Below are 23,301 nucleotides of genomic sequence, written 5' to 3'. Positions count from 1 at the left end.
AAACGAACTCCTTCCCACCTCCGTCAATAATCCGTTTGTAGTAGTAACTGCACAAGCGTTTACTAATGAAGAGGAAGTTGATTGACCTAATGGGCAACACCGTAGCCCGACGGAAAGTCGACTCCAATTGAGGACAGCATACCCACCAGCGTGAAATGGCGTGGGCTGGGGATACCCGCTTATCCTGCTCCATTCTCGGCACAATGACCGTTTCTATTACCTGGCCGCAGCTGCCGATGTTGGCCACGTTTACTTATCTACTGGCTCGGCAACTGGCCTGCACGCTACCTGAGCACGGCTTTTGTTACCCAACACGAGCCAAAGTTGTGACCGTTTCTGTCTCCTGAAACTCGCGCCTCTCCTGCTCCTCCGTCACCATTGTCAGAGCGAGCCAGGGGGCTGTGCCAGCGCCGTGCGCTGGCGAGCTGTGTGGCACGCTGGCGCTCGGCTTGGGAGGATCGCCAGCGAGAGCGGGACAAGCTGGAAGCCGCGTTGGCGCTGGCCACTGGCGCCCGCTTGCGCCGGGCCCTCCTCCACTGGCGCCATTGTATCCCCACCGCAGCGACCGTGCGTTTTTTTCTAAGTAGGACGTAATTATTTCTGTTGGGCGAATTCACGGAGGAGGCGAGTGCAGCTAATCGCTTGTGATGGGCCGCTGAATGCTTCAATCGTCAGAGCGAAGAGGGCATGATCTGTCTTTATGATTTTGAGTACATGCCTGTGATTGGTTGCCTTGTGACTGGTGCTGGTTATATGTGCGGACCCTCGAGCCATTACGATCATTTCCACACGGTCCCAGAGGCACTCGCTCATTTTCCCCAAAAGCCATCAACTGGATTTCAAATTTGGATATCGAATTACGGTCACTACTCAGACAATATTCTTATGCAGAAGAAGAAGAACATCAACAACAGACCCTTGTGTGCTGATGTATTATATAATTACCCACAATTCCCCAAGATGACACAAATGGCTTTCTACAATTTTTTCACTAAATGGCCCAATGCTGATGAGACTTTAGAAAGTTGAAACTGGTCCAGGCTTTTTCTTCCTGGATGAATGGGAACGGGCCTCAACGATATAAAAAAAATGTTGGCGGTGAAACTTAGCTTCGTATCGTTGTCATTTCTGACAAACAACATACACCGACGACTTTTTTGAGTTAAACAAGTTGGCCACAGTTGCACGTTGGACGGCGAGGCATGTTACGCTGTAGATCCTTTCCAGGACCGGGTTACATCGGGGGAGCGTAAATCGCAATAACGTGTCAGGTTTTGCGAGGTCGTAGCGGCGATATCACTTGCGCGCCGCGCTGCTGTGACAAATTATAATTTTTTTTGCAACTCAGAGAGAGAGAAGAAACTGTTAACCAGTACCATTGACCGACGAGGCCTGACCTGTACGTAAAAAGGGATGCTTTAATAATTACCCTGTGTACGATAACCCTGTTGATGGCCCCCTAACGTTGACGATCAGACGTGGTTTTGGCGGAAGACGAGCAGAATCGATGGCGAGAGGCTGGTGCATTCCAGGACCGGCTGCTGTTGGTGAGCCCGCTCGGTGACGATGTTACGCTCGCCGCGGCTCGGCCCTCGGGGTGGGCAGGCACGGTGACCGCCCAGGCACGCAAAGGCATCGATGGGGTGGGGGGGGCACCAAATGAATAACCTCCCGAGTGTAGAAATCGTCGTCGTTTTTAACTCACGTTTACGGCCGTTGATTTACGAAGCGCGGCTGTTAACGCACAGCGTTCACGCGAGCCGTGTGACGGACGGACGGCGCGTGACGGGGTTAATACCGGAGCGTTGCTTTCAGAGGCACCGCATTCTTTGCTCCCAACACGGAAGGTTACGTTAAGGTCAGGCCTAATTACTCTGCACACTTTTGCCGACTCGGTTGCTTTTAAATTACGCTTTCACCAAAACGACATGCAACAGCTTACTACTGGTCGCAATTTGCCCTTGGTGGTAACACGGGGAGGGGGGGTGTTGCGTTTAATTAAAGCCCAAGCTACGACTTGCGTTGAATCTTCCGGATGTGCTGGCGTGTAATATTATTATGGCATCGGTACGGTAACTAACATATGCCGCGGTAAAAATATCTTTCCAGGTGAAGCATTTTCCGCGGCGGGCTCACGCGGAGTCGCCATCTGCTTGTGTCTCCTCTGTGCGTCTTGGCGTCGGCTTTTCGTGTCTGAATATAACAACTGGAGGAGCAAGAGATGGCGATAAACGCCGCGTAATTGGTTTATTTTCATTACATATCATCAGCCAGTCAATTACAATGCCAACTGCCATAACAGCCGGTGACTCGAGCTGCTTGATGCGGGCGCGTTGCTCTCGTCGGCGTTAATAATTGCGCAAGTGGCAAGCAGCGTGCGGAATTGCACAGGCGCTAGCGTGTGCACGTGGCGTGTGTGTGTGTACGTGTGTGTCTCGTGCGTGTGCCCTCGGTGTAGACTTGTAACGATTCGGGGATTCAGATGTAATTGCTACGCTTGCGATGCGCGCGTGTGTAAGAATCGATTACTCGCAATCGCATTTATGTTGCGTGTTATGACCTCGTGTGATCCCTTGCAGCCAATGGAGGCGCTACCATTCTCCGCAGTGTTGTTATAAAATAACAACTATTGAATCCAATCGCAACACCGAATTGTGACAAATTACTCGAATCGCAAGCGAGTGTTTGCCTTAAACATTTCCCTCATAGGGGCCAGAGTTCACTTGAAGGCATTTCTGAAGTAGTTCTGTAGCATCCGCTTCCATGGGCCGTTATCTAAAAGTTTCCACTTGTGCGAGAGTTCCAAGTGGATTCTTCGTATCATCCCGCATCACCCGGAGTAAAATTGGATTTAAAAAAAAGACTAAAACCTCGCCCGGTGTGACACGGCCTCATCGTTCTCTCCACTGCCTTCGTCCTCCTCCTCTTCCTCCGTGTGGCCCCAGCGGCGGAGCCTGGTCGCGCTGCGGGGGCACGCGACCGCGGCGCGCGGCGCCAGGATTCACGCCGTCCTGGCCGAGCAGCAGAGGCGCCAGTGGGTATGTAACCCCTAGGGGGAGGGGCGGCGGGTGGGGGTTGGGGACCAAACGCCCCCCCCCCCCCGACACTCAGAATCAGAATATTTATACTGTAGGAATCTGATGAGCTATAAAGCTCTTTTTCGCAGATGTCCAGTAGGGGCGGGTCAGAACGTTACAACAACAACAATACAGAAACACGATAGGAGCGAAAAGTATCGGAAATGTAAACAAATGATAATTTTGTTTTATTTTACCAGGTCAAATCCACTGAGCTATTAGATTCTTTTTTCGAAGCGACCTGGCCACAAATAGTATTTCAACGAAGTGGCTTATCATGTGGAAATTTGTAGCAACCAAATTATTTTAATTATATAAACGCATGTTTCTAAAGAGGGAAACACCGGAGGACCTGGAGAAAAAATCCACGCGATCAAACTCCAAATATACAATCTTGATGTCCAAATATACAGCAGGCGTCGGGGTCTGGATTGAACCCCCGACCTGCATAGCAGGCAAGAAAGATAACATCACAAACTGACTCCTGAATATGCCTGCCGCAGTAGCACGTGGCAGAAGTGCTGAATGCTCGGGCGCTCGATGGGGAAGACCACGAAGCTCCTCCATGTGTGTGACGGCATCCAGTTGATCAAGTCAATGGAACAGAAGCTGAAAAGTGTGTGAAGGGAAATGCATGCTTGGTGTTACATTGAGAGTCACAGGAAGAGGAACGCATCACACGGACCATTAAGAGAGTTACTGGGATTGAGCAGGATGCGTCGTCACGGCCAGAAGGGACGATATCCGGCGGTCGAGACTAACGACGGAGCGGCAGCCAGAGGAGAGAAACGCGCCCGAGAGGACGTTCACCGTGGAGACGGAGTTAAGATGAAATCGGCTCCTGTGCAGAAGCCGGGGCGCCACTGTGGCGAGATGTTAACTACCTTCCTTGGTATACAGGAGGCCGTAGGTTTGATACCGACCCTGACGCCTGTATATTTGGTTGCGTCAATTTTTCTCCGGGTTGTCCGGTTTTTCTCTCTACATTTGTAAACATGTTTAGAATATTTGGCTCCTATAAATTTCCACATGATAAGCCACTCCGTTGAGCTATCATTTGTGGCTAGGTTGCTTCAAAAAAATTGCTACATAGCTCAGTGGGTCTTACCTGGTAAAATATAAATAGTTGTATAGATGGATTATTGCATCGCGGGAATGTGAGAGTTGGCGTGGGCTTGGAAAGCCCTTCATCCAGCAGTGGATAAATCATGGCCGATGACGATGACGACGTTTTCCGCCAACAGCTCATGCGGAGTTGCTGGCGCCGCTGGCAGGGATCGTGCGAGGAGAGGGAGGAGCAGCGTCTCTCCTCGCTCACCGCTGTCGCTCGTGAGCATCGCAGGTGCGTCTAGTTCCCGCCACCGGGGTCGATAGCGGCCCCGTGCGAACGGTACACTCACCCTGCAATCGCCGTAACCGCCACCGCTATCTCCTGCCCCGGGGGGTTAAGTCCTCAGCGCCGCTTAATTCCCACACGGACACTCGTGATGTTTGACAGCTGTAGATAAAAAAATTATAATAAAAATAAATCCACTTTCAGTGATTGGCACACTTTCATTGGGACGCGTTTCAGATGTTCACCAGGCCACGTCTGAAGTCGCCAGCTGCCTCAAAAGCCTCCATGTGAACCGGTCAACTCCCCCCGCCCCCCGAGAGACGACCATAGGAAGTCTAGTCCAGCAGTCAAGCAATCAAATGTTAATTTAGGTTCCCGATCAAATGAGCATGGGAGGCGACTTAGATCTGAGCCAGAGATGGAAATGCCACATTCAAAGTGAGTCTATGCGATGGTGTGGCCGTGTCCCGGTGCGTTGATGCGTTGGTGCGACCGGGTGTGTGTGTGTGTGTGTGCACTGCCAGGAGGTGTTTGCTCAGAAGGGCCGTGCGGTGCTGGCGTCACCGCGCCCGCACCGCGAAGGTGCACGAGGTATGCGCTCGCCCCACCCTCACTCCACGCTCTCTGTCGCGAGTGAAACGCCCTCTTGATCCTCGGTGCATTATTGAAGGCAGCGCGCGCGCTTTGGTCTGCCGCATGGATTTATTATGCCGAGCACAATCACGAGAGCAGAAATATTATATAACCTCATTAAAAGTGATTTCCCCCCCACCCCCCGTCTAATCTTTACAATTACTATTGCAATTACTGTTTTGCCTAAACCAAGAAACCGCGCCGTGTGTATGGATACTTAATTGCATTGATAAACGCTCCCCTTAGTGAAACGGTCGCATTGATTCCCCCGGCCGCTGCTTATTATCGATCACGCTGCTCGAAGCGAAGGGTGGACGGGCGGGGGTGGCGCCCCCCCCCCTCCATCGCCCGCCACCACCCTGGTTGTCCGCGTGGCGTGGCGAGCCATCGGACCGGCAAGCCGCTCTCTCTTTGTGCTCTCGTCTTGCGGTCCTGTGAGTGCCCACCCGTCCCCCGCCTGCCCCCCCGCCCGCCCTTGCTGCATCGTGTTAACCGCGCCAACACCGCCGGTCACGCCGGCCTCAAATGCGGCGGGGGGGTGGGGGGCTGCTTCTCTGCCCAGTCGGCACCCACAAGCCGCCTCGTTTCCAGCTTCATCGGCAGCAGTCAAGGACGGAGTCGGCCGTTGTCGAGAGCTCGCATGCTAAACGAGCTGAAGGGCTCCCGCAAGGCTGGGGGGGGAGGTGGGTGGGGGGGGCAGTTGGGGGGGGGGGGGTCGGGCGGGGGGGGGGCAACGCGTCGACGGCCTGAAACGATTTGGATTCGTAAAGCGGCTCGTGCGCGTCTCGAGGCGTAACTGTGAAGGGGGCGGCGAATTGTTGGGGGAGACACGGGGGGGAGGGAGGGGGGGGAGGTGCCCCGGGAGTGGTTTTGCGAGACAGTTCCACGCCACGCGAGTGGAGGGCGCGGGTGATTATGCGCGGAGATTTACAAGCGAAGGGTGAGGGAGGAGGGGGGGATATTTACAACTTCGGCAATCACAACCGGGGAGGAAATTTTTTTTTTGTCAAAACGGGGATATGGCAACTGGACGGATGATCGTGATGTCTCTTTCAAGGAGAAACACAACGGGGGGGGGAGGGGGAAGTCGGGTAAATGGAGACGTACGTTATGTAATCGGACGGTGACATCATCACAATTGGCGTGCGCCGTGTCGCCAGCGCGTGCTGCTGCGGGGGTGGCGGCGACTCTGTGTTGTGGTTTTGTTTGTTTTTACCACGGTTGTGTTGAGCACAACTCGAAAGATTCAAAGTGCCAAGCGGCCGGCAACAAACAGCACTGTTCCAACAGCACATCAGAGTTGCTTATCGATTATTGATCCAGATTGGCAAGGTTTGTGACTGCAGAACCTGTGATGTCCGTGCTGCCCCCGCGTGTGTGTATTTCGTGTACGTGCGCGTGCATTGTGCGTACGTGTGTGCGCACGTGCGTACTCGCATGCTTACGTGCGCGTGGGGAGCTGTAGTGTCGCGGTTAGCGCCCTGCGCTGTGACGCCGGTGACCCGAGTTCAATTCCCACTTATGGCCAACACCACTGACGGCTATGTGAACTGGTCCTGGGTCATCCCCTAGGTCGACTCAGCCTCGATTGAGTACCTGGTGCGGTGTGTAAACATCGCCACTGTGGTGTCACCCACCCATATCCACCCCATCGTGTGCCGTGCCGGCCTTCATAAGGTGCTACTCGGAAACAGCACTTGCCCCAACAGTCTGTCGAGGCTATAACGGGGGGCGGGGGGAACTTTGTCTTTGTGCGTGCGTGTGCAGTTACGACTACGCGTCGCCGCTGCTCGCCACGCGAGCCGCGTGCTACCCCGCGCGCTGGGACAGTGGAGAGCGTACGCTGTGCAGCGCAGAAGGCAGCGGGAGATGGAGGGGGAAGCCGCCCTCTTCCGCAGGTGACGGCGCGTTGAATCGTCGCTTAGAATCGTACGAACCGATGCTCACGGTCGCGACGCGTGCGCCGAATCCGAGTCGATTTTTGTTTAATCTGGGCGAGAACTCGGGAGGCCCCGGGTGAGTCTCCTGCACAAGAATCACCCTGGGTCACCAACGTCACAAAAGCAATAACGATAACATACGGCAAAGAAGCAAACAGAAATCGTGGCAAAGGCAATCGCGCTCGAGGAGAAATTGAAAATTCCGCAGGAACATAAATCGATATTAAATAAAATTAATGTCCCGGTTTTGAAAGTTGGCTCGGGGAAATTCGTAAACAATTTTATCACAGGCATGTTGACACGGATTCAGGGTGATTTTTGCACTAATAGGTAAACTGGCAAGGGTACACGGCCGTTATTTATGATTTGTTTATATTCAATTTAACCGGTTTGCATCACCACCGCAGTGACTAGAGACGCGGCATTCACAACAACGTTTTTTAAAATAAAGAAATCGAATCAATTCTCTGATTCATGACAATTCATCAAATCAATTTGGGGGTGAATCGCCACATGCCTAGCTTAAAATATTGTAACAAAAAAAATTGCAAATACACTGCCCCATGCTGCCCACCACATAGCCACACAGCCTCTACCAACCATGAATTACCTCATCCTTGTTCTGGGGCAATATGCCTGTCGTTTATTTTCATAATGTTCATTTTTGTTCTCTGTGCATTATTCCGATGTTGCCTGTTCCTCCGTACCGATCGCTCTGATGTTGCTCTTGTCCTGCGGTGACAGCACCACGGATCTGCCTCGCAAACCTAGCGGGGTAACTGGCTGCGCGGGATTTTATGCGAAACAACTAAACATTGAATTGAATATTCCAACAGAGCACTTCACGGCTTCTACAACGGCGAACTCATTATTACGGGTTTTTTTTGTGCATTCATCGGTAACCAGGTAATGACCATCAACTCAACTAAAAAACGACCTCAACACACTCATCATCAACGACACTGTGCCCTTAAAAATACATTTTGCGCAATGGCCCTCCACAGCACAGAGAGAGAGAGAGAGGCCCTCTGCCTTTCTGGCCTCTCTGTGAAGAAGACCCATACACTCGTTCCGTCCAAGGCTGCGGTGTTAAATTGACGAATGTTGTCAAGGTTTTTGGCTTCGCCGCAATGCACCGAGCCCGGCGCGCGTCCACGAGGTCGGCGGTGTCGGCGCAGTGCCGGCGCGGTGCCGGCGCGGTGCCGGCGCAGTGCCGCCATCCCCCTTGACCCCCCCCTGACCCCTCCCTGACCCGCCCCCCGCCTCCCGCCCTGGCTGTTTAATCCGGGCGCTAAATAACCCGTGCCTCCCGACGTGCCGTGAGTTAAGAACTGCGGAGTGAGGAACGGGAGCCCGCCGTGCGAAGGTGACTCAAGAGACCGGGGACGGCTGAGGGGGGCCGCTGCGTGCTCGCCTCCGCCGCCCCCGTGGCGCGTCACAAAACGTGCGCACGCAGCGGCCCCATTCTCAGTCCACTGCTGGATAAGGGCCCTCCCCGTATGCTCTGGAGGATTCTGGGGGTTATTCTCGACCATGGTTCGTCGCGCTGGGCAGTGCGGGGGAGGAGGGAAGCAGAGATGTTGGAGCATAGAAATACAGCACAACGATAGATGTTACTGCACCGCCATTTGCTTGTCCGTCACGTGCCCCTGGCAGCAGCCTAAAGTAACATGGAGGCCGCTCATCCAGCCGCTATCCGGGCTCAACCCTGCTGAGAAAGCCGGCTCACTGTAGGAGTCATGTGGTTTTGAATTTTAATTTATCGGGGGAGGTGGGTAGCCAAGGGGGGGAGGGAGGGGCAATGTCGAGTTGCCACGTGACATGTGAAGGATATTATTAAGCCTCCCTCTGCCAACATTTCGGAGTTGAGGGCGGCGGTGGGCAGTTGTCCTGACCTTTATCTCCCACACTCGCCGAATCTCAAAACTCTGTTTATCAGGAGCTCCCTGTTTGGGATGATGATTGGCCGATTTTAAATTTTCGTGGGTGGATGGATAGCCGAGTGTCCGGCGAATGCTCCCCCACCCTCCCCACCTTGGAGGACACCACGGAGGAGAGCACCGGGCGAGAAACCCCGTCTGGCCGGAGCGGCAGTCGGTGCCGAGTCGGAAGCCGTCGCCTGTGAAGGGCAGATTAAACACGCGGCCCCCCTCTCCGCTAACGCGCTGAGTGACGAGGCGACCAAATTAACGATCGCGTTCCCCCGCAAGCCTCTCTCCCTCGGGGGGGGGAGTTTTTCTCCTTCTTCCCCCCCCCGGTTTTAATGTATTGCTGCAGCGTACCTCTGTGCCGTACCTTGGCTGCGCGGAACTTTAATAAATCTGCCCGTGGCCCTGTAGTTTACACCGCGAGCCGGAGATTGAAGTGCACTGTGCCGTTGCGCGGCGAGCGAGAGTGATGCCGTGCGCGGGTTTCTTTTTTTTTATGCTTTCCAACTAAGGTTGAAGGCATTAATGCATTAGCCGTGTCCGTCCGTCTGTCTGTAACAGGGCGGGGGGGCACGATAACTCTCGTAAAGATGATCCATTATGAATGAAACTTCACGATACAGTTGTGTTGCTATTATGAACTTACCCTGTAATGTCATGGCCGATTGCTGTGGGAGGGTCACCGCGAAATTCGGACAACGCGAGCCCGGAGACGCGTGAGCGCGACGCGGCCGAGAGGCGGGCGTGGTTGTTTCTGACCGTCGAGTTCCGCTGGCCGGAGCCCCGGCGGCCGCCCTGGTCAATGCTGCAGGAACACTCGGCGAGGATACCACCACGTGCCGGCCGCTTCGCGGCGCACTTTAATGATGCCGTGCCATCATTCGACAACGAGTAGGGAGCCACGCGGAACCGGCATCGCAGTCCAACTTGAGAAAGAGTTCTAAATTCCGTGATTTGGTAAAAAAAAAAAAGGGCGCAGACTCTACCCGTCTGTGAAACGTGGCGCCTTCGCGATGATAGCCCCGCGTGGTCACGAATGGCGCGATGATAGTATATGTAATCGTGAACGTTACTCCGGTACTATTGTTATTGTTATTGGTATCGTGATCACGGCAAGCGCGTGCATGATCTTTGCTCCCTGTTTTCTGCGTCTCCCCCTCACAGGGCGACCGTCGGGGCGTGGGCCTTCCACCGCTGGTGGGAGCAGGCGGGGAGCAAGCGCGAGGAGCGGCTCGCCGAGAGGATGGTGCGGGCCCCCCCCCTCGTCCTGCTCCCCACACCTCCACCCTCATTAATGCAACAGCGTAAAGTATTTTAATGGGGGAACAATTAGTAAGATTGCCGGTAGCTCGTTTTATGGGGTTAATGAAATTTACGGCGCATAATTGTAAAAGGGTCGATGTCGTTAGAAGGAAATTCCCAGTGCTTTGCAGCGAAGTAACTTAATGTTCAGTTGTAATTACTAATGCAGAGTGTTGCTAATTGGTGTCTCCGCTATATGGCGTGATACTGAATCGATGGCATTTGAGTGAAATGGGTTAATTTCACAGTGGATGTTATTCTGATTTTATAATTACAAGAATTATTATTATTATGGTGTACAGCACTTTACTGAATCCACTGCTTGCTAGATGAGCGCCTCCCCACACCGTGTAAACTTGCGGGGATTGTTTGACCACACCTCACCACGCTGGTCGGTGCGGGTCGGTGATGGGGGTGCCCAGGACCGGTCCTGATATCCCCCGCCACTGATGTTAGCCGTGGCCAGAGATCAAACTCGGGTCTCTGGGTTCAGGGTGCAGCGCACACAAAACCAACCGTGTCTCCACGACTCCACATCCTATTGTGCTCTGCTCCGTGGTTTACTTTGCTCGTGAATACAAATTCACATCGCGGTCATGTGGCTCGGCTGCAGAGTTCAGTTCCTGCTTAGGTTTTGAGTTGACATCATTCGATGTCAACATCAGAGGAATGTGGGCACCAATACCTCAGTGCCCGTTTGTGCAGCGGAAAAATCACTTTGACTTTGATTTGACTTCTTCTTTACCGCTGCACCGTGTTGTGCTATTTTCCCATATTAGCATCACTTTGCTTTTTAATCCAAATTAAAATTGACATCTGGGCCCCTTGCGTCTCTTGCCGATGCGTCTCAGCTGTTCACCTTTACCGGAGATGTTGTTCTCATTAGCGATGCTAATCGTGAACGAGCGACGTGCGAAAGCGCATCTTGTGGGTCCTCGGGACCTTCCCGACCGACGGCCGTTTGTTTTTTCCCCGACCCCTCTTGACCGTCTCAGGCCATCCTGCACCACGAGCACCAGCTGCGGGCCGGGATCTTTTTCCTGTGGCGGAAGCGCACGGCGGATGTGGAGGACGACAGGCGACAAGAAGCCCAGGCCGTGGCGTATCACCGCGCTCGGTCGTCGCGCCGTTGCCTGCTCGCTTGGCGAAGCTTCGTCGCGAGAGCCAAGGAGAGGTGCGGCGTCTGCGCCTGTGTGCTTCGTTAGCCGTGTAAATCTCCCCGCCGGTTACAATTAAACTCTGCGACCCCCAGCGTGACATGGCGTGTCCTGTGCCGGGCAAGGTTGTGACTGCGCTCTGACCTCGGGTGTCTCGGGGGAACCTCCTCAGACATCGCACGGCGGGCGAGTGGCAGATCGTGGCTCCTGGTTGAGGAGGGTACAAGCTCCGCGCCGGGTTTTCCAGTCTCAGCTGAGAATGCGTGCAGGCGGATTCATTGACGAGCTGCAATGCGCTGGTAGTGGCGTCATCGTCGGCGCTTTCTCTGATCGAGAACTCCTGCACTCATAGACTCGCGTAGAGACCCACAGACTCGCAAAGAGACCCCACTGAGCCACTGAGGAACTTGTGCACGCGTGACAAAGAGCTTTATAGCTCATCGGAGTCCTCCAGTCGAAATCAAGATTCTCATTCTGAAATAAAGACGCTGATTTTGAACTTGCATGTGCCGGTGGTGGCTTCATCCACCAGCGCTTTCACCAGCAGATGGTCGCTCACAGTGCACGCAGCTTTCAGGAGCTGTCATTCCCCTGCACCTCCGATTGGCGTGGTTGGCTTTGTACGGTGCGAGAAACCGGCCCGGTGGAGCCCAGCACTGGTGCAGCACCATCATCACTACCAGACAAAGATCCCCCGTATAGCCTTAACAGACTGATGGGGCTAGTGCTGTTAGCGAAACACCTATGACGGCTGGCATGGCACACGATGGAGTGGGTGCCAGCACCACACCCAGCCGCCTTTGTCTCCCAAGTGATGCTTACACGTCACACGAGGTACTCATTTGAGGCTGAGCCGACCTATGGGAGGCCCAAGACCGTTTCAGATAATCGTCACTCGTGTTGGCCGTGAGTAGGAATAGAACTCTGGTCACTGGGTTCGTATTGCAGCGTAGCGCTAACCGTTGCACTACCTCTCCCCACACTGCCATCATCATCACCATCTTCACACTCGCTGGCATCGGATCTTCATCTCCTGTTTTCCCCGCAGCCGAACGCGCGAGGGCTTGGTGGTCCAGCACAGACGCAGGCAGCGTCTGCGCATCTCGTGGCAAGCGTGGAGGGCGGTGAGCCTTCATTTATTATTCAGTCGCGTTGCGTGGCACGGGCGTAAAATAAAACAAAACGAAACGCAATAAAACGCCCACGCAGAAACGTTGCAGGCTCCTTGGAGTTAATTACGAGAGTAAATTTGTGCTCCCCTTCTCCCCTCCTGTCTCCCCGCCGCTCCGCTCCGCTAACCCCCCCGTCGTTTCAGTTTGTGTGGCGTAAGAAGGAGAAGAGAGACTCGCTCGCTCGGGCCGACTCGCACTGCAGACTCAAGCTGTTGCAGCTGCACGTGGCGGCGTGGAAGGTGAGCAAAGTGGCCTTTTAGCACTGGTTTTGTGTCTCCCAGATTTTGTGCAACACTTTGATCAATTCGCTCGCTTTTCTGTGGGGAGAGCTCCGAATAGAAACGCGGCGTTACACTAAAGTGTAATTTAACAGTGGTTCGTCTCTAATGAGCGTTATCATGGCCCCCCCCCCACCAACTCGACGGACAGACGGACGGAGCTCATGGTATTTATGCTTTCGTGTGGCGGCAGGGGGTCACATGATGGTCTTTTTGGCTGTCACATGACTCGGTTGGCTGTCACGTATGTACGTACGTTGTGCGTATGTTGAACTTCTTTCGCACCGTACGTAGCCAACCGTGCCAATTGGAGGTGTGAAATCCTGAGCACCTCCCATCAGCATGGGATTGAGTTGACCATAGCGGCGATTTGAGCTCATGTTCTCTGAACTGGGAGTTCCGACTACTGACTGGCTACCGCCAACCTGGCTGCCGTGCGTGCCAGCTGATGGAACTCGGTTGGCTGTCATGTGACTCGGTTGACTGTCATGTGACCCCCCTCCCTACTCCCTCCCCCCCTCCTACTACCCCCCCACCCCATCTTCACGAATTCCCGTGGCTCGCTCTGCCCGAGGGCCGGCGATTCGCGCTCGGGATTTGGCGCGGCCAGAAGCGCGGCGGCGCTGCGCGAATAAAAAAACGAAGTCTTTGGGCGGCCCGAGTTGAATTTGCATCGAAATGCCTTTTAATTCATTAGTGCTCGTTAGCGCGCAGATGACTGGTCAACCGCTGCCAATTTTCAATGGCGCGGCACTGGAATAATAAATTTAGCGCTCCTCTAATTGTTGCTTCGCCGCACGGGCAGAGTGGGATATCGCCAAGCCCCTTTTGTGATGCCCATAAACCTCCTATTCAGACGTGTCTGTGTGTGCGTGTGTGTACGTACGTGGATTGTCGCCGCTCAACACCGCACTGCCCGTGTATGTCGAGCAGGTACAGAATAAGTCGCGCTCGCGAGGGATCGGGCAGTGTCCCGTCTGCATTTGGCGATTCTGAATCCAGTGTCGGAACATTCCACGCTGCCATTGATGAGCACAGGTTGTTGCCTCGCGTGACCGCTGGTGACCTCCCACTTCGTTGGGGTAGTGGCTTCGGTGTCCCGTGCGGAATGATGGGGTTGAGTGGACCCGAGAGTGGAATTGAACTCATGTTCTCTGAAGTGGGAAGTTACAACGACTGACTGATTGCTGCCTTGCGTGCCAGCTGATGTTGGTGGTATCAGCCGTCAATGGTTATGGATCGGGACGCCACTTGAATGCTATGGTGGCCGCGGTGGCGAGATGTTAACTACCGCACTTGGTATGCAGGAGGTCGTGTGTTCAATTCTGACCCTGATGCCTGTATATTTGGATTTTGCACGTTCTCCGCATAGTCGCGTGGATTTTTCTCGGTGTCCTCTGGTTTTTCCCTCCACATTTAGAATCAACGTGCGTTTAGGGCATTTGACTGCTATAAATGTCCACGTGATATAAGCCACTTCGTTGAGCTATAATTTGTGATAGCCAAGTCGCTTCTGCAAAAGAACTATGTAGCTCAGTGGGCCTTACCACCCCTAGGTTCACTCAGCCTTAAATGAGTACATGCTGCAGTATGGCAGCACTCGAGAGACAGGCATCCCGGTGTGGGATGCCTGTCTCTCGAGTTAATAGGTGCTCGCTAACAGCTCTTGCGCCAACAGTCTGTTACAGGCTATACGGGGGATTTTTGCCTTTGTGTGTACATTTGTGTTCGAGCAGGTGGGGTTAGCGAGTAGCGCCTATGAAGGCCGGCACGGCACACGAGGGGGTGGGTGGCCGGCACCAGCGCTTCCTCAAGCAGTCTGTTTGAAGGCTACACGAGGGATGTCTTGTCTTTGTGCATCTGTGTGCACTTATGCGTGTGTGCATGGGATGATCTTTGTCTCTGTGTCTGTGTGTGGGGAATGGCAGTGTAGCGGTTAGCTCGCCATGCTACGAACCCGGCGACCCGAGTTCGATTCCCACTCACAGCCAACACCAGTGACGAATATCTGAACCAGTCCTGGGCCTCCCCTAGATCGACTCGGCCTCAAATTAGTACCTGGTGCGATGTGTAAAAACATCGCCACTGGGGAGACAAAGGTGGCCGGGCGTAGTGCTGGCCTCCCACCCCCTCGGGTGCTGTGCTGACCTTCATATGTATGAGCACCTTAACAGCGTGTTAAGGCTATACGGGGGATTTTTGTCTTCGTGTGTACATTTGTGTTGGAGCAAGTGCTGTTAGCAGCTATGAAGAACCAGCACTTGCTCCAACAGTCTGTTAAAGCTATATGGAGCTCCTTGTCTTGTTTTTTGTAAATTTTGTGTGTGTAGGTCCCTGTATGTGCATGCGTGTAAATGTGCTTCTGCGTGTGTGCATGGGATGATCCTTGTGTGTGTGCGTGTGCTGGATATGTGGCGATGGAACAGCGCCAGCACGCCGATCGTCTGGCCGTGCTGGAAGAGGTGCGCGTCAGAGAGCAGCGGCATCAGCGGTGCGAGCTCCGGTACGTGGGGCATCGTCGCCTCCCCCCCCTTCTCCCAGCGAGCCAGCGAGCCAGCGAGCCAGCGCCGTCGTGCAAACACGGCATGACGCGGTGCTGCGCCACTCACGGTGCTGCCGCCGCCACCACCACCACACCACGCCAACGCTTTATCCCCTCCACCAGGTCCCACAGTGACCCGCGACCGTCGAGGTCTGCCCTCACAGTCTCCCGCCATCTGCTCCTAGGGCTTCCCATTGGCCGTCGGGCTCGTGGGGACCGCTCCACTGCCTCTTCCGGCAGTCGGCCCTCTTCTCCGCATCCTGCACACATGACCCCCCCCCCATCCAAGCGCAACCGTTGTTTGCCGACTCTTATCTACGACTCTTGCCTGCTGTGTTCTCTTCCTCACGACTCTGTGGCTTCTCTCCTGTCTTGTCGAGAAATTCAGCACATGCGTCAGACATGCTCAAATGTCAATTACAGCACACAAAGACCTCGCCAGCGAGCACCTTAGAAGGCTGGCACGGCACACGAGGGAGTGGGTGGCCAGCACCACACCCGGCCACCTTTGTCTCCCCCGTTGCATTGTTTACACACCGCGCCAGGTCCTCACTTGAGATTGATTCGACCTCAGGGAGGCCCTGAACCAAAATCAGATAATCGTCACAGGTGTTGACCATGAGCGGGAAGCGAACTCGGGTCGCCGGGTTCGTAGCGCAGCCCGCTAACCGCTACACTACCACGAACTGGAACACGCGCACACACACACGCACCCGCACACAAGGTATAAAATTAGTCGGTGTCGTGTTGCGGTGGCGGGAAGGTCTTCTGCGTGAAGTAGCGGGCGTTTATTTTTAACTCTTGGTAGGGGAAGCTCAAAACCCGTGGCGTTTGCAAATCTTGCGTTTTTGTTTAAAAAAAACAAAATCGATATGGAAATTGAATTTGTCCAGGAAAAGCCTCGCTAAGTCTTGGCAGTTGAGACGTTGGGCCAGTTCCTTGCGTCAGGAGTGTTTTGCTTGTGGGATGAAACCAGAATGCCCGTTAAAAAATAAATGTATATTGTCTACGCATAGGGAATAACGCCATGGAGTCCGCACAGATGGGTTCACAAACCTACTTGCTGTACTGTCAGCTCTTGATCAAGTGGCAGCCCATCGCGTTGGGGAGTTTCGCAAATATTTTTTTCTGCTTTTTTCTTGTATCTTCAATGCTTCACCTGGAAATGCCCCCAGAGATGGAACGTCTTTACTTCCAAGTGCGTTCTGGGTGTCACTTGGGACACATGTGGCACATGAACATCATGACATGGCTACTCGTACACACACGCCTTTAACATGTAACATCTGTGACTTGCACAGTATGCATTTATATGTGGATTATCACTGCCGGTAAAGCACATAAATAAGTAGACGCGTCAATAATGACGTGCGTGTAAAGTGGAGGAGATAAAAGAGAACCAGGGGTATGCGGCCATAACTGGGCTGTGTAAAGGCCAAGGGTTGGTGGCCAATCCACCAAAAGTCCTCCTGGGTCATATTACCACGGAGCTCGTGCGAGGCAAGGCTCACTCCCGAGGCGTGGTTGGAAGGCTCGCTACAGCCAGGAGATCACGGCACAGACCCGGGTGTTGTTGGGTTAACCGGTAGCCGCCACCCTCACCGCGTGTGCGTCGTTTAAGCAGCATGCGAGCCCAGCGCAGGAACAGCGTTTTTATTTATTTACCTATTTATCTTTTTTTTTCCCTTTCCTTCCGAGGGTGCCTGTAGCCGTCGAGGGAGCCGCGGTTGGGATTGTTATTTATTAAGCAACAAAACGACGGAAGAGAACTTGAGCGAGGCACCATTAAAAAAACACAACGGGGCCCTCGGGGTTTGTCACAACGCATTACACCTGCGCTGCCGATTCGCCCCGGCCGGCGGGAGCCATCGCCCGTGACCCCCTTAACTCCGCGGGGCCGTGCCGCGAATGAGGCGTCCCGCATCAAGCCCCGTCCGCTCGTGTGTTTTTTCGCGCGCGCGTCCTGTCCATTAATTTCGGGATTTTTTTTTGTTATTCGTTCTTTCTGTTCTGTGCTCAAAAAGCGACGGACGTGGAAACGCGGCCAACGTCGCGGTTTCGCTTCTCGTCGTCGGTCGTTGCCGGGTTTTTATGATTTTCCGTTGAGCTCGTGTTGTTTTTGATTCTGTCACTCGCAGGCGAGCCGTCCTTGCCTGGCACACCAACGCGCTCGCCGGCAAGCAAGAGAGGCTGCTCACCACGGAGGCGCAGCAGCATTACGAGCGGGTGCTCGCGAAGCGGGTGCGTGAGTGCGCGTGTGCGTCAGTGTGTCTACGGTCGTGTGTGTGCGCGCGCGTGTGTGCATGAGTGCGCATGTGTGTGAGTGCGTGCGTGTGTGCGTGCGCGTGAGTGTGTGCGTGCTCGCTACGCGATGAACCGGCCGACCCGAGTTCGATTTCCACTCACAGCCGACATCGGTGTGATGGCTATCCAAACCGGCCCCCTAGATCTACTCGGCTTTAAAATGAGTACCTCGTGCAGAGACAAAGGGGGCTGAGCGTGGTGCTGGCCACACTCGCGGCTGATTTAAGCCGTCCGTGGCTGGGAATCGCACTTGGGTCTCCAGGTTGGGAGTGCGGCGTAGTAGCCGCTGCGAGGTTGTGGCACGCATCGTGCTGCATGCTGCTCGCAGAGTGAATCGCGCCGTGACTCCAACCAGTAGCTGATTCTGTGTCGCGAGATTCTACAAGAAAGTGTGCGTAAAGCTCCAAATACATCACCCGTGCAGTGATCAGCTGCCACCACGCAGGTCGCAACAATTATCTTTTCACTTTGCAATCCCTCCCATCCTTGTCTCTTTTTCCCACACTTGTATAATAGCCTTGCTCGATTCGTAAAACATCTGCATGTATAGAAATTATTTAAACTTTGCTAATCGTGCTGTTTGTTCCTGACCGCTTGATATATCGGGCCTTGTGGGCCGGCGCTCAGCAAGTGTGTAAATACTAAAGAAACAAACAACAAAAAGATCGGCTTGAAAAAAATAAGAATTTTGCTCTGAGAATTTGTGTGCACTTTATTTTTTTTCTTTATCGACGTCCTCGAAACGTCGATATCGATCCCCCCGGGCCTCGTTATTCCAGCGGTGGCCGCGATCCAGCTGGCGACCCTAACGACCCCGTGAACCCCCCTCTCTTTGGTCGTGACCTCCGGGTTAGGCAGCGCCGCTCCATCCATCAGTGAGCGAATGGAACAGGCAGCTCCGTGCAACAATCAATCTGCGCAAGAGTCGCTTGCGTTTAATCAGTGCTCACACCACGGGGGGAACCGGGAACATAAAAGCTGCGGTGCCCAGTGAAGACAGCTGCTGCTAGCGGCCTTTGTTGGAGGGGGAGGAGGGATGAGTATGCACTGTGTGTGTGCGTGCGTGTGTGCATGTGTGCACACGTTGGGGCGCGGTGGCGCAGTGATTAGCGCACTGAGCTACTGATTTATCGCTGTCGTTTATGTGCGTGGGGGGGGGGTAGTGGTGGTGCAGCGGTTAGCGCGCTGTGCTACGAACCCAGAGACCCAAGTTCGATTTCTGGCCTTTGCCAAAATTAGGAATGGTTAGCGGAACCGGTACTGGCACTCTCCTAGATCAACATCAGCACTGGGGAGACAAAGGTGGTCGTGTGTGATGCTGTGTACACCACCTCAGCCAGCACTGGGCTGACTTGAATAGCTGGTCAATAACATCTCCCCAACAGTCTTTTATGGCAATAGGTGAGATTTTTTGTTTTGTATTGGGAGCATAGTCTAGTTATGTAGTAGAACTGCCCTACAAGCCCGGAAACCCGAGTTCGATTCCCGCTCACGGCTAGCGTTAATGCTCCGAGTGATGTCTGAATCAGTCCTAGGCCTCCCTAGGTCTACACGGCCTTAAATTAGTACCTGGTGTGGTGTGTAAACGTCACCAGTGGGGGAGACGAATGTGGCTGGGCGTGGGGCATGCTCGCCGCTTACTCCCTCTATGCGCCGTGCTAGCCTTCATAGCTGACAGCACTTGCCCGTCTCGTCTGCGAAGGCTATATGGGTGACATTTTGTCTTGTGTGTGCGTGCGCCGCTGGCAGGCGCTGCGGGAGTGGCGCGATGCGACGGTGGTGCGCGTGCGACGCCAGCAGGAGACCCGTGCCCGCTTGGAGTGGGCGCAGAGTCGGCTGGTCCTGCGTACGTCTCTTGCCCCCCCCCGTCACACACGACGGCAAACTGAAGCGCCGGCAGGGAACGATCGGACGAGCGGCGTGAAATATCGCTTGCGCACGTAACCTTCCCGCGTGTCCACTGCTGGATGAGGTCCATCCCACCTCCCACCGCCGTGCCGGTCATGTGGGATATTTGACCATACTTCGCCACGCTGGTCAGTGTCGGTTTTTGAAGGCGGCAAGCATGTACAGGAGAGCGTGTACGTATAGCACAAGAAATATATTTTTGCCGCACTGCCCCCTGCTCCGTAGCGTGTAGTCCAGTCGATCTGTAACACCTGGTATACGTGGTCAGGCTCTGCCCGACTTAGCTTCCAAGATGTGATGAGATGGGGCGAACGCCGGGTGTTTTTTTTGTCAAAGGCCGTGTGAAAAATCATTACCCATGATTTAACGTGCGCAGTAAATCCACTCCATGTTGATGTAGAAGCAGACAATTCCTGTCTTTATTCGGCGCTCGGTCGGACCCAGGGAATTTATCATTTTTCTGCTGCGGTTTTCCATTAGCGTCAGTGGATTTTTTTTATTTTCATTCCTGCTTTCTTTCACTTAAACCAATTATTTTGAAACTTCAAAAGCCCCTCCTGGAGGCGAGAATAAAATGTCGGTAGACTAATATTTCCGTGAAAATAAGATTTTGTGTTTGGACACTTGTTATATTCGAGGTCATTTATTTAGTAACGCCGCCTTGCCTTGCCTTGCCGTCATTTCATTCCGTACTCGGTAGGGCAGGGGTCAAGATCCGATGGCTCGCGGCCAGATGCGGCATCATACGGGCGGCAGCCACGCCATACCCGCCACTTTGAAGCAGCCTGCGAATGATTTTTATCCGTGACTGCTAGCATCTCGGCCGCACTAATCGGGTACTCGAGGGGAATATTTTTGAACCTGGCAACAATGCCGCGGAGATCTACTCTGGGCACTGTGTTCGGTTACTTCTGTCACTGCGAGACTCGGGAGTTGCATGTCGCATGGGTTCGTCACACACTTGACGCGAGACTTGGAGTCTGAACTGAAACAATTTTTTATTTTAACAGGTAAAGCCCACTGAGCTATGTAGCTCTTTTTCAGAAGCGACCTGGCTACCACAAATGATAGCCCAACGAAGTGGCGTATCACGTGTAAATGTATAGCAACGGCCAAATACTCAAAACGAACGTTTCTAAATGTGGAGAGAAAAACCGGAGGACCCGGAGAAAAATCCACGCGACGACAGGGAGAACATGTAAACTCCAAATATACAACCGTCAGTGTCAGAATGGAACCCACAACCTCCTGCATACATTGCAAGGGAGTTAACATCTCGCCACCGTGGCACACGATCGTTGACGCTAAGTGGAGTTGACGTTGCCCAAAAAACATTTCTCGTTTTTGAGCATTCGTGGGTTTCCCAATGTCACTGTGATCTGCTTGTTTTACTTTCATCATTGTCATAATCTAGGAAATGACAAGCTCTGCAGTTTTACTCAAATATTAATCTGTGGAGTCATTATCTTAGTCTAGTTGACTTAAGTAGTCCAATATTTGATTCCCCTTAGTTATTGTGTTGGTGATATCTAAACTGGCCCGTGGCCTCCTCTAGGTCAACTCCACCTTAAAATAAGTGCATGGTGTGGTGTGTAAATGTCACCAATCCCCCTCCTCCCCTATTATTGTCATGTCAGTCATTCATTGAACTTGGTAATTATTTTTTGTATGCATACACGTACAGCCGGTTACCATTGTTGGTCTCGCTCAGTGCACTGAGGTCTCTGTTGACGCTGGCTTACCGCAGTCTGTGTCTCGATTGTTTTGTCTCGGCACAGTCGGGCTCTCGTGCGCAGTGGGCAGCGGTGGGAGCCGTCTTTGGACGCCCGATGCGTTTCATCCACTCCCGGTCAACGTCGACTCAACACCTAGTTGACGAATATTGTCGTCGCTAATTTCATGAACAAAATTAACGCTGCTTTTAACCTCCTTCGCCTCCGCCAGTGACGCTGCGCCGGCGGTTTGGGTCATGGAGGCTGCGGCTCGCGGCCGCGGCGCGGGAACGCAGGGCGGCCGAGCAGGCGGACCACCACGGCCGGCGGGCGCTGCTGGGCCGAGGCCTGGCGGCGTGGCTGAGTCACCACACGCTGTGCATCCGCAAGACGGTTAGTAGCTCGTGGGTGGAGTGATTTTGTTTTGGAGCAGTAGTGTCATGGTTAGCGCAGCCGAATTCGATGCCCGGTCACGGCCAATAACACCGGTGAATATTTGAACCAATCCTGGGCCTTCTCCCTAGGTCGACTCAGCCTTAAATGAGTACCTGGTACGGTGTGTAAACGTCACCACTGCTAGCCACACCACCTTTCCGTGTGCCATGATGGTAGGCGCTCGCCAACAGCACTTGGCCCAAGAGGCTGTTAAAGCTTTGATGAAGGCACGAGAGCCTCCACATGGAGGCACATGGAAGGCTGTAGCGACTAACCACTGTGTCAGACAAAGGAACTAATCACTGTGTAAGCCAAAGAAGGAATCTCGCCTGAGAGTACATCCACCGTGGAGATGGAGCGCTGTAATCATCGCAAAAACTGAGAGATTGCGACGGCATGGGGAGCCCTTCACCTTGCAGTGGGGAGACTGTGGCTGGTAACGACGATGACGATGGTGGTGTGTGCTGTATGTATGCATGTTGAACTTCTTTTGCACCGTACGTAACCAACCGTGCTAATCGGAGGTCCTTTGTGTGTGTACCGCCTGCACGTTGCCGTTTGGAATGCAGCTGCTGCACCGACGGAGCGAGTGGCTGCTCTCCGCGCGTCTCTCCCGCACGTACTTCGCGATCTGGAGCCACAGGGTGAGGGTTCGTGCCTCGCAGCACCGCACGCGGCCTGCGGCACCGCTCCGTCGGCCCTCGGCGTGCCCCGTCAGCCCTCGTGCACCCTGGGGAGGGGGGGGGCATGGAGCGGCTCTCCGCGAGATTAACGGGGAGTCTCGTCTTGTTTGTTGTTGTTGTTGTTGCCGCAGCTGTCCGAGCGCAGGGCGGAGGCGACGCTGACCTGCGTGGCGCTCTGGCACTGGTCGCTCGTGCTGCAGGGAAAGGTGAGGAGCTGAGTTTTTTATTTTTTATCGGGATTCTGCCAGGAGAACGGAGTGTGCGCCGCACCACGCGGCCATGCCCGCGCCTATAAAACTATAAACGATCTTTATTTTACCAGGTAAAAGCCTACTGAGCTGTATAGCTCTTTTTCAGAAGCGAGAGTTCAAGAAGTGGCTTATCATGTGGACATGCACGTTTTTACAACGTGGAGGACCCGGATAAAAATCCACGCGACCACGGGGGAGAATATGCAAACTCCAGGATTGAACAAACGATCTCCTGCATACCAGGCAAGGGAGTGAACATCTTGCCACCGTGCCTGAGCAATCGGTTGTGAAAACAAACTGCTCTTGACATCGCCCAACGTAATCGTCGCCCCCGCAGCCGCTTTGTCCGCATCAGAGCGAGCGGTTGCGCAAGAGGAAAACTAAACGGCGTGTTCAGGGTCGTGACGACCAATTGGAGCTCGCTAAAGTGTGTGTCACGCAGCGATGAAATGCCTCGCTCCAAATCGCCGAAATGATGGATGCATGAAAGCCGGGTCCATTTCTACTGCCAGCAAACCGGTTGTGCACCTTGTCGCAACTGGTTGTAGAGAAGATGTCCACAGACGAGCGATTCGCTTGGATGCAACCGAATTGCGCAAATTGATCTTAACCAGGGCGGCCACGGGGGTCTTGAACCACAAAC

The 23,301-nt window shown here is 53.9% G+C and overlaps 1 protein-coding gene across 1 annotated transcript in view; it reads left to right on the top strand.

Annotated features, from left to right (window-relative positions):
- Positions 1-23,301, top strand: part of SFI1 (SFI1 centrin binding protein) — a 44,274-nt gene that overhangs the window by 9,469 nt on the left and 11,504 nt on the right. Inside the window, exons 8-23 of the mRNA XM_061553199.1 lie at positions 386-547; positions 1,477-1,547; positions 2,946-3,038; positions 4,322-4,419; positions 4,938-5,004; positions 6,814-6,944; positions 10,079-10,160; positions 11,212-11,390; positions 12,422-12,497; positions 12,689-12,784; positions 15,250-15,326; positions 17,504-17,606; positions 19,419-19,515; positions 21,522-21,682; positions 22,294-22,368; positions 22,539-22,613. Coding sequence (XP_061409183.1) covers positions 386-547; positions 1,477-1,547; positions 2,946-3,038; positions 4,322-4,419; positions 4,938-5,004; positions 6,814-6,944; positions 10,079-10,160; positions 11,212-11,390; positions 12,422-12,497; positions 12,689-12,784; positions 15,250-15,326; positions 17,504-17,606; positions 19,419-19,515; positions 21,522-21,682; positions 22,294-22,368; positions 22,539-22,613 — 1,643 coding nt within the window. The remainder of the gene's footprint in view (positions 1-385; positions 548-1,476; positions 1,548-2,945; positions 3,039-4,321; positions 4,420-4,937; positions 5,005-6,813; positions 6,945-10,078; positions 10,161-11,211; positions 11,391-12,421; positions 12,498-12,688; positions 12,785-15,249; positions 15,327-17,503; positions 17,607-19,418; positions 19,516-21,521; positions 21,683-22,293; positions 22,369-22,538; positions 22,614-23,301) is intronic.

Source organism: Lethenteron reissneri, chromosome 17 (assembly GCF_015708825.2).
Source record: "Lethenteron reissneri isolate LAM-NWPU_2019-01 chromosome 17, ASM1570882v1, whole genome shotgun sequence".
Classification (NCBI taxonomy): Eukaryota; Metazoa; Chordata; class Hyperoartia; order Petromyzontiformes; family Petromyzontidae; genus Lethenteron; species Lethenteron reissneri.
This window is presented reverse-complemented; position numbering and strand designations above follow the sequence as displayed.